This window comes from Amphiprion ocellaris, chromosome 19 (genome assembly GCF_022539595.1).
Source record: "Amphiprion ocellaris isolate individual 3 ecotype Okinawa chromosome 19, ASM2253959v1, whole genome shotgun sequence".
NCBI classification, from domain to species: domain Eukaryota; kingdom Metazoa; phylum Chordata; class Actinopteri; family Pomacentridae; genus Amphiprion; species Amphiprion ocellaris.
The window spans coordinates 30,227,934-30,239,245 of record NC_072784.1 but is presented as its reverse complement, the minus strand read 5'-3'; the positions used below and the strand labels follow the sequence as shown (position 1 = coordinate 30,239,245).

The 11,312-nt window shown below is 38.0% G+C and overlaps 1 protein-coding gene across 1 annotated transcript; it reads left to right on the top strand.

The window, feature by feature from the left end:
• The first annotated feature begins 2,176 nt into the window (after positions 1-2,176).
• Positions 2,177-11,264, top strand: bri3 (brain protein I3). The gene is made up of 3 exons (XM_023283620.3): positions 2,177-2,770; positions 5,249-5,357; positions 9,956-11,264. Exons 1-3 carry the CDS (start codon positions 2,614-2,616, stop codon positions 10,086-10,088), a joined length of 399 nt encoding a protein of 132 aa, XP_023139388.1. The 5' UTR covers positions 2,177-2,613; the 3' UTR covers positions 10,089-11,264.
• The last annotated feature ends 48 nt before the right edge of the window (positions 11,265-11,312 follow it).

Here is an 11,312-nt window from a genome sequence, read left to right as displayed (position 1 = left end):
ATTTTTAGGTCTAATTGTTTGCCAATTTAATCTTTTTGTTGTTTTGGTTTTTGTCTCATTTTTTGGCATTGTCAATCTTTTTTGTTATTTTTAGGTCAAATTTTTTGCCAATTTAATTTGTTGTTGTTGTTTTATTGTCTCATTTTTCTGTCAGTTTAATCTGAGCAGAAATGTGTTTGGAGGAGAGAAGGTGAGGCCTTTAACTCCCAGAACACTAAACCTACCATCAAGCATGGTGGTGGCGGTATCAGGCTCTGGGGATTTACGCAAATAACGACCAAAAAGAGGAATAAAACAGTCAAAATGAGGCACAAAATGATCAAAACAAGGCACAAATCAACCAAAATGATGCATAGAATGACCATATTGGACACAAAACAACAGAAATGAGACAAAAAACAACTAAACTTGGGCATTAAATTCACAAAATCAGACACAAAACGACCAAACCGAGGCACAAAATTCCCAAAAAGAGATACAAAACAACCTAAATTAAATACAAAAGCAACAAAATGAGACACTACACAACTATGGTTTTCGCCATGTATCATCCAGAAACTGCAAAACTAGAAAGATTCCACAGATTTTCAACTTTCCGTCACTCCTTAAACGCATCATGTACAACTTGCTGCTGATCACACGGACAAAGAAAAGGCCTTCTGGAGGAAAGTTCTGTGGTCAGACGGAACAAAAACTGAGCAGAAATATATTTGGAGGAGAGAAGATGAGGCCTTTAACCCCAAGAACACCAAACCTACCATCAAGCATGGAGGTGGCAGTATCATGCTCTGGGAATTTACACACACACAAAAAAAACAACCAAAAAGAGTTAAAATGAGGCACAAAATTATCAAAACAAGGTACAAAACAACCAAAATGAAGCATAAAATGAGCAAATGAGGCACAAAATGACCAAAATCTGGCACAGGAGAATTGAGACAAAAAATAACCAAACTTAGGCATTAAACTAACAAAATCAGACACAAACAACCAAAATGAGGCACAAAATTGTTATTATTGATATAAAATAATCATAATAATTAATTATAAATAATTATTATTTAACTGTCAGATCAATTCAGTGGAGTAAAGATTTCTAATATTCTTTTTTTCTGAGATAGATAGATAGATAGATAGACTATAGATAGATAGATAGATAGATAGATAGATAGACTATAGATAGATAGATAGATAGATAGATAGATAGATAGACTATAGATAGATAGATAGATAGATAGATAGATAGACTATAGATAGATAGATAGATAGATAGATAGATAGATAGATAGATAGATAGATAGATAGATAGATAGATAGACTATAGATAGATAGATAGATAGATAGATAGATAGATAGATAGATAGATAGATAGATAGATAGATAGATAGATAGATAGATTAAACCTTTATTGATCCCACAGCGGGGAAATTTACAGTGTAACAGCAGCAAATAGAACAGTTTGAATAAAAGAGAGAGCAGCACACAGTGCATAGATATAAATATTTTCTTCTTCTTCTTCTTGCTATATATTTAATATGTGGGTGGTTTTTTTTGAAATTTAAACTGTTTCTGCAACGCTGCAATTTCCTCTGGGGGGGTCAATAAAGCATCATTAGAAGCATAAAGTGGTAAAAATTACTCAAAATCACTATAAATACAGTCACGCTGCTGGAATAAAACTCATTTTATCTCCTCAAATTTACAAGAAACTCATAAATAGATGGTGTAAATGAAGATTATTGTATTTTGTAAAACATAACTCCTGCTATTTTTCAGTAAAATCTGCTTTTTGTTTTTTTTTATTTTAGTATCAGATTCTGTATTAGAGTCCTGTAGAAGTCTATGAAGCCCTTTGTATTGACTCTGACTGGATCCTATTAGAGGGTATTTGTGATGTTTTAAATCCTTTTGACGTTTCATTCACTCTCATCCTGATTAAGCCACATGTGGAGCTGATATTACGCAACATTCAGGGAACATTTCTGGATCAGCGGCGGTGTCAGGAACCAGTCGGACCATGAGGTGAAGTGAACCAGTTGCATTCCAGTGACTGCAGCTTGTTTCCTGATTAAAATCACTGGAGTCCAGAGTGTGACGGGAGCTGCAGTGCGCCTCCTGCAGCAGCTGCACCACCAACTCTATTCTGACGCACTGTCGCTTTAAGGAGCCTTTGGGTGCGCAGAGGCTCCACGGCAGCGCATCACATGACGCTTCTCTTGTGACAATCCAGACAGAAAGGAAAAGCCTTTCTGACTTCCAGCTGAGTTATCTGCGGCTGTGATGACTGTTGTTTTGGTGCCAAAGGACCAACTTCAAGGAGGGACATGGAGTTGAGTTAACCATTACCAGCAGCGCTCCGCCATTCCGGCCTTTAAACTGGACGTTTGGTGAACATTTGGGTTGTTGCGCCACCGGGGACAAAGTTGGCGCATGGAGAGGGACGAAGTTTCATTTTTGCGCAGCGTATTTTCTTTGTTTTTTGTCGCCACTGCGTGTCAGCGAACGTCGCACAGCTTTTTTACGCGCGACCACAGCCGAGTACTTTAGTTTTTTTTGCCCCTTTTGTGTCGCGGAAGACTTCAGGGCAGAGACAAGTTGAGGACGTCGGCTGAGATGGTGGACAACAAACCTCTGCTCCAGGACAGACCTCCCGCCTACGCCGCCGTCCCAGCGGCGTACGACTACGGCGCGCAGCAGCCGCCGGCGCAGCCCGGATACGGTGCCATCCCGGCCGCGGGACCTCCGCCGTACCCGTACCAGGATGGCCAAGGCAAGTAGCCAAGCTTGTTTTTAGCACATTTACCACAAAGTGAGTGTCGGTGTTTCACTGCTGCTCACTTCCGTCTTCGGTTGAATCAGAGTCGCAGGGCGCCGCGTCGTGGCGCACACGGAGCCCCACGGAGGGTCACAACCTCCAGTGGAACATTTCAACCCACAGAGGCTCATTCTTGAAGTTACGCCGTGAAAAAGTCGTTAGTTTCGTTTATCAGGCGCTCCACGGCCGCGCATGCGCAGTTCGGCAGTAGAGCTGTCTTATGCTGAGGATTTTTGTGCATAAATAAAACAGGAGCAGGAAGAATTCCACAGTCACCCACAAAAACACAGGAAATATCTGTGAGATGATTCATGGTGCCAGAACATCACCTGATCGTTGCCTCACTGCCAGTTTCACCTGTACACGCTGTTCATGTGTATTAGGATGTTACTGAGATTTTTTTCTTTTCATTTTCTTTCTATCTATCTGTTGTTTTCTTTATGTTACTTAAATTTAATTTCTTTGTTTTCTACTCAATTTCTTCCATCATCGTTGCTCTGTATGCTCTAAGTTTTCTGAATCTGAATCTGCTCAGTGGATTTATAGGAAGAAAAATGATGTTAAATGCTAGAGTTTTGGTATTTTTCAGGATTTTTTTCGTACACCTTCCTGTCTGTTTTATGTGAAGCAGCCGTTCATCACCTGACTGAGATTGTATAAGAGCTGCAGTGTCGAGGAAGTTGTGCTGCACGAACTCAAAGTGTAACTTCCTGCTCGTTGAACTATTTGCTTCTGGTTTTGTGTTTTCGGTGAACAGAGAGACGTCCTTATCGGGAAACAGGTGTCAGTTGTCAGTTCTGGGAAACGAATGAATCAAAGTTCATTGTCACAGAACCACAACTACAGAAAGTGGTTTAAACAAAGTAAATGGAGCCGGTGAGCTTCTGTGAAAAGAACCAGCGGATCCTTCTTTTAACACATTCGTCATAATTTGTCACGACTTATTTGACTTTAACCAGCCGTCTTCTTTTTACACTAATTAGATCATCAGACGGACCTGTGGAGGCCTGTTAATCACTGAAGATAATGTTTAAAGATTAATGATTCAAGCCTCTCTGTGTCTGTCCACCAAACAAGGACAGAATATATTAATAATATAATCATGTTACTAATAACTGTATTTACCTCTTTACAGGCAGGTAGCACATTTGAAGACAATATTACAACAAAAACAACACAAAAACTTGAAGAAATAGAGTTAAACAATGTAAAAGATAAACAACACAGACTTTCAATATAAAGAAACTCATAAAACGCAGTAAACAAGACCACACCACCTAAAAATCTTTCTATAAAAGTCTCTAAAAATGGCTTTTAAGCTGATGGAAAAATCCTGGTCACGTCATATTAAGACTTTGGAACCATCACCTGATGATCTGAGGCTGTAAAGCAGCTTATATGGGTCAGCATTTCTCATATGGAGCTGTGAATGTGATGGATAAGACTTTAAAATGACCCAGTTAGAAGCTTTAACTTGATCTTTACACTCAGAAACAGCAACAGATCGATTCCAGTTGACTTCATATCGGACTAAAACTCAATTTATATAGATTTTTAATAAAGGCAGACTGAGAGATAAGCTTCTCTCCTGTTTGTCCTGTCAGTGCTTCCTTTTTTTTTTTTTTTTTTTTTACAATCTACTTCTGTGTTTTCAGACCTGTTCTAGTTGGTTCTAGGGATAGATCGATTATTGTGGCCGATATTTGGGAATTTTGCCATTATCTGTATCTTTCTTTTTATTGGCCAATAATTGATCAATTAAAGAACTTTTGAACGGTTTATACCATAAAATCTGTAAAAAAAAAAAAAACACATCCCAATCCTAAGGATATTCACTTTACTATTATACTCCATATGACAAAAAAGCAGCATTTTTTAAAAAAATGCTACTGCTTGAAAATAAACCGATTATCGACCTGGCTGATAAATCGATATTTATTTTATCAATTATCTGTATCTTTGTTTGGCCAATTATTGATCAGTTAAATCCGATGCAGCCTCCTCTCTCTATGGTCGCAGAAATGTCTCCTAAGCTGCAAAAACTGAACAAGAAACCAGGAAGTTAGCTTCTCTCATAGCTGCTAATGCTACGCTAACAGCTAACCGTTAAGCTAAAGGCAGCAACAGATTAACCTGAAACAGAGGCTGAAAAACAATAATGACTAAAGCTTTAATATCTGGACCTTAGTGAGCAATAAAAGCGATAGAAAAGAGACAGACATAACTAATCAAACTGATCAATGTCAGTCGAGAGCGTCCTAATTTAATCCCTCTTATTTCTATTTTACATATTCAGTCATAGTTGCCCTTATTAGTGAAGAGTTCTAGTTATTAATGACACATTTTCTGCTATCACATGCTGCTAAAACATTATATTTAATGTATATCGGGTAAAAATATCCCTTTCTAACATCTCCTCCCTCTGATCTGCAGGATTCCCGTCAGCCCAGATGAGCCCGGCTGTCTCCCAGCAGCCCTACTCTGGAACGTACGCCATCATCCAGCCGTCTGTGGTGGTGGTGGGAGGATGTCCAGCCTGCAGGTGAGAACACACACCTGTTGGAGCGTAGATAACAGGACGCTAATAAACCTTCAGCTTCATGTTGTTCACCCAGTTTGTGAACAGTTCCTCTAAAAGCCCAGCTGTTCCTGTTTTGTGTGCGTTCATCGCTACTGTTCAGATTTGACTTTCAGTTTTTTTCTCTGCGGTGAGTCAACGTCCTGTCAGTCAGATGATTTCACCCTCAGACATGTGATGAGGCCAAAGGTTTCTGCAGGACGTGGTTCACATGAGCTGCTGGGATAATGAGCTCTACTGTAGGAAGTAATTCTTCTGTGCAGCACAATTGTTTTTTGTCAGCAGTTACGGTGATTTTATTTTATTTTTTTACATGAGCTTAAAGTTTATGTGTTTTTTTCTATGCTTGCTTAGGAATTTTCTTGACTGACAGCTTTTGAAACTTACTGTAATGGAGTTATAAATAAACAGAACACCTCAGCCTTAAATGAGGTTAACTGACTCATCAGCTAATTAGCCACAGTGAGTTCTCTGTATTCTCTAGTTTTTTAAATTTTGCTAAATACAGAATCAAAATCAGCTTTAAATACAAATTTAAGGATAAGGATAAACTTTATTGATCCCACAGTGGGGAAAGTTCACCGTTACAGCAGCTCCAAAGAAAAAGTATAAAGGCAGTGCAGGAATAGCTTTAATCCTTTGAGCTTGAAAGCACCTTTTAATGGGTTAGAAAGGCATGTTTTCTTTAAAAGAAAATCACAAAAATTACACATTCATTAGAGCTAGAAAGCGTAAAAACAGAAAGAATTGTTAGATTTTCAGCTTTAAGATGGTGTGAATCATCTTTGACAAGCTGCTCTGGTGGAAAAATACTAAATCTGAGCTTAAAATTGGGACATTGTATCAAAACCACCTCATTTTACATGTGTCACAAATTTGTCAAAAATAGGCTGTTTGCTCCACCTAAATTCTGTAAAAAACAAACAAACAAAAAATCTGCGCTCTTTGCTGCAACTAAGAAGCCTTTAGTGACTCAGCTGCGACTAATAGTTATGTGACAATTCAGGGACTTTTCAGAAGCACTGCAGACAGTGTGTAGAAGATAATTATAGTAACAAATTAAAAGTAGGAAAATATCTGTAATATTTGAAGTCAGCATTTTAACAACTGTGTGCACGTGGAAAACTGTTGTGCATGTTGATTTTTGTGAAATATGCAATCAAATTAAGTCTTTTAGTGGCTTTTTAAAATATTATTTATGGCATTATAACTTTGTCATACTGCTCAACAGACATTTTTAGGTTTTCTCTACTTCTTGTCATGATTGTGCAGTTTTCACAGAAGTGTAGGTTTTTATATTACAGTGAAAAATTAGTAACGTGACAGGATCAAAAAAACAACCATGGTGTTTAGAATTAATTTAATGCAGACGTAACTACACAACAGCATTAATTTGAATTTATGTAAATCCTGGTCTTTAATTTAGCTTTTTTCTTATGTGGCTGTTAAATTTGTGCATTTTTCCCACCTACAGAGTGCTTTATATCAGCCCTGTGTTTCTAAAAGTGACTGAAATTTTGCCTAATAATTTGAAAATGCAAACAAAAACACCTTTTACATGCACATAAAGTCGTGTGGCGCCATAATTCTAAAAACACACAGTCTGAGTAGGAAACAAGCTTTATTATAAGAGCTCTAATAAAAAAATAATGAGGTGAAATCCCGTTGAGCGTCGCAGCAGAATGTACTATTAAGGTTGTAATTAGGCCCCATTCATCAGGATTATTTCTATTAAACCGATCCCCTGCCAACAAAACATCTGAAGCTGTGTGACATGGAATTATGTGCTTTCCAAAGTGGCTTTTTATTTTCCTTCCTGCAGCAGATTTAACCGCCTGCTGGTCGACACCGTGCAGTCATGGGACTGTTAGCGCTTTGTTTCCCGTCACTCTGGATTAAAAGCTGCTCCGAGGCACAAAACCTTCCAGAGTCCGTCCTTAAAAACAACCTGCTGCACGTTCTCACCATGATCTGCTCGTTTCTCTGACAGATATTCGTCTTCTGTCTTTCTTTAAAGGCCTTTAGGTCTATTTGCTGTAAAATCAAGAACCAACAAAGCAAAGATTCACATGTTGTGCTCATGCATTTTGCAGGTTTGATGCTTACAGACTGCTGTTAATCTACAATAGTTTGGAGAATGTTGGGTGCAAAAATCAACTCTGTTTGGTTCTTTATTTCTGAGATGTTTGAAGCTTTTCTTTTATTTTTAATGACCAAACTTTACTTAGTTGTAATTTAGAACAAAATGAGTGAAAACATGGTGGTTAGCATAACGTGTCCAAACATAGAGAGACAAATATTCAGATAAATATTCACTTTAAAAAAAACACCAGAAGCAGAAATTGATCTTGTGTTGACTTCCTGACAGTTAAACATTAAATAAAACATTATCCTAATTGCACGTGTAAGAGCAATGATTTTTTTGGAGTAAAAACATGATTATTATTATTTATTTTTGGCTGATGGAGTTCTTTAAAAGAGGCAGTTATAGGCACAACAAAAATCACACGTTTATCAGAGCCAGAAACTGTGAAAACGGAAAGAATTGGAGGATTTTGAACTTTGTGAGTAAAGTTTACTGATATCAGGAGAAGTGACTCTGACAGAGCAGCAGGACATGCAAGCATCAGATCTGAGGATTCTCTCTGATCTACGGGTTTATATTGTAGTTGGGAGAAGGTCAGATTTAGATTACTGCTTATTCACATCAGAATAGACAACATCTAATCTCCTGCAGCATCTCCTAAAAGAGGAAAGAGTAATTTTTCCTTCACACAACCTACATATGGCTGTCAGAAAAATACAGATTTAAATTTGTGGGGTTTAAATCTTAACAAAGCTAAAGAAACAATCCTGTCCTGACTTTCTGTATCATTCATCTCAAATACTTGTGTAACTCCAATATTACAGCTTGTTATTGTTCAGTGCAGGCTAGTTTTACAGTGTTGGAACAGATGGTCTCAGCTATTTTAATGCAGGATTTGCATTTTATTTTCATGCTGACAATTCTAAATATGTACTTTCGATACACAGAGATGAGTTTTTAATGGTTTGTAATCATTGCCAGCGTAGATGGACTTTAATTCATAGTGTTTGGACACCAACGTACATAGATGGGGTTATGTAATCTAGATTTTAATGTTGCAGGATTTGAATTGAACCCACAACATCTGTGAGAAATATTTTATTCAGACTTGAATTTTATTTAACACCAAATCAGCCATCAGTCAGGTCAGGAGTACAGCTAAGCAACTCTAATCCATGCTTTTGTATCATGACGTTTAGATTATTGTCATTATTTGCCAGAAATGTATCAACCAGCTACAACTTGTGCAGCAAATGTTCCTTTAAGAAGTGAAAAATACGAGCACTTCTGGCCTCGGATGTGATTTTAAATTCTAATTGCAGCTTTTGAAATCACTGAGCAGTCTTGCCCCATCTTGCATAACGAAGCCTCTCACTTATTGCACCCTTTTTCATAACGTCGGATCTAAATGTTGCTCTGGGCGAGGCTCAGGAGGGCGTTTGCCTTTTGTGTTCCACAATTGTCGAATAACCTGTTGAGAATCAGACCTGCTTAACTCGGTGTCCTCTTTTGAAACTCTTCTTTTGTTTGTTTTAATTAGAGTCTACCTTTATGTATTATGCTTTTGTTGATTCATTTATTCTTGACATGGCTTCATTGTCTCTTATCTGTTGCTTAATATCTTGGTTGAGTTGTATATTTCTTTATTTTAGCTCGTCTTTAAAAAATAGTCAAAATGACACCATTTATCTGAATCAGGAACTGTAAAAACAAGAAGAATAGTTGGATTTTATACTTTCTGACATCTGTTGAGCTCTGTTCTTACAGAAAATGTTTCCAAATCTCAACTTAAAATCTGGATATTTATCAAAATCTATTTATTCTTCATGTCACATTTTAAAAATGCCAATAACATACTCTTGTTCTAACTAGATTCTGTAAAAAACTAAAAATTCTGCACTCCTCGGTGCAACTGTAAAGCATTTAGTGACTCAGCTGAGACCAACAATCACATGACAAAAATTCAGGAACTTTCTAGCTGAACTAGGTTGAAGTGCAGGCAGTGTTTACACGGAGCAGATAAGAGACAAGTGTGGAAACAAGTAGTAAAAAATATCTTCATAGCATGTGGATGTGTTGCGTTTTTTTTTTTTTTCCAGTATTTGTAACACCTGTGGACACTTGGAAATATGTTGTACATGTTGATTCTAGTTTTTTTACATCTTTTGTAGGATCAATAATCAAAATAAGTCAACTTGAGTTTTCTCTTTTTGATGATTTAAAGCATTTTAACGTAACTGTGGAGTTTTTAATGGGTGTGTTGTTACCATAAATGCCTAAGACTTTATATTATACAGTAAAAAATGAGCTCACAGTGAGGAAAAGGTGCAGAAACTACTTGATATTCAGAGGTTTAAAGCTTTATTTTGACAGTCTCGGCAACTTCTGCATTGAATTTAAGCTGTTCTTGTTGATGTTGTTGAATTAAAATCACTTCCTGTCCTCAGCGGTGCTTCCTGTTGTGTGTGTGCTGCAGGGTGGGCGTCCTGGAGGATGACTTCACCTGTCTGGGGATCCTCTGCGCCATCGTCTTCTTCCCTCTGGGCATCCTGTTCTGCTTCGCACTGCGTCAGAGACGGTGTCCTAACTGTGGCGCCACCTTCGGCTAGAGGGACCAAACTGCAGCTCCTGCACACGCTTCTACTCCCATGCAAACACACACATCTACACACATCTACACACATCTACACACATCTACGCACACATCTACATGATCCACCATGTCTGTGTCTTTTCTTTTGTAATCTTTTCTTAATATTGCACATTGCTGTTGCCATTAAGTCGTGTACAACCAACGATCTAGATATTTACTGCAAATTACGATGTGAGTTTTGGTCTTGGTCCGCTAGCTGAGGGAATATTCTAGCGTGTGTCCGTGTCCAGCTGTTGTCAGTGCCTTCACTACATGCTGAGTGATCATCGGATTCCGCCAGTCATGATTTCTTCTGTAGATTTAGCTCAGCGATGTGCAGATCTGAGCAGATTCCTTCGTTTGACAGAATGAACCGAGGCATGTAGAGGGTTTTTTTCTCTCCTTTTTGTATTTGCTGCTTCACCGCAGACCTACTTTTTGGATAACGTTGTGCTTAGTAATATCAGATCACTTTTGAATTAGATTTTTTAGGAACCATTTTTTGTTTTGTTCCTTTATTTTCGGCTCATTGTGGACATGTTTAAGAAGATCCTCGGACGTGGACTCTTCCAGCTGAAGCTGTGTTGAGACAGAAAAGCCTTTTTTTTTTGTCTGTTTTTGTTGATATTATTTTTTGGGGCCATATTTGCACTGACCGTTTGTCTGATGATTCTTCTGCTGGGTTGTGCTTTTCCAGGGCCAATGCAGACCTCAGGTACATACAATCTGAAACGCCCTCGACTTTACAACCTCAACCACTGTTTGACTTCGGTCTTACTTTAAAAAGAACTCTCGTGTCAAAAGCGCAGACCTTTAATGAGTTCAAGGAAGCATGCTGAAGAAAATCTCTCGATAATGTGTATAATCTCTGAATTTTTACCTTAGTACTCTGTGACAAGTCGACCTGCCCCGTTCCTCCCAGCCAGACAATCAATGGAGAATGTCTACGTATCCGTGTATCTGCTGTATCTCCGTGTCTTCCATCACATCAAGATGTTACGAAACTGAAGGAGAAGGAGATATAACTGGATGGGAGGGATTCAAAACAAAACAAAAAAATCTTGCTTTAGAAAACACACTACGCACGCTGTTATGATTGAGATTCTTACTTTTTATATATGAGTTACTGTAATTAAAAATGAATGCTACTTAAGCTTTTGACTTCGTGTTTCTTTTCACTGCAGCTTTTTATCCAAACAGA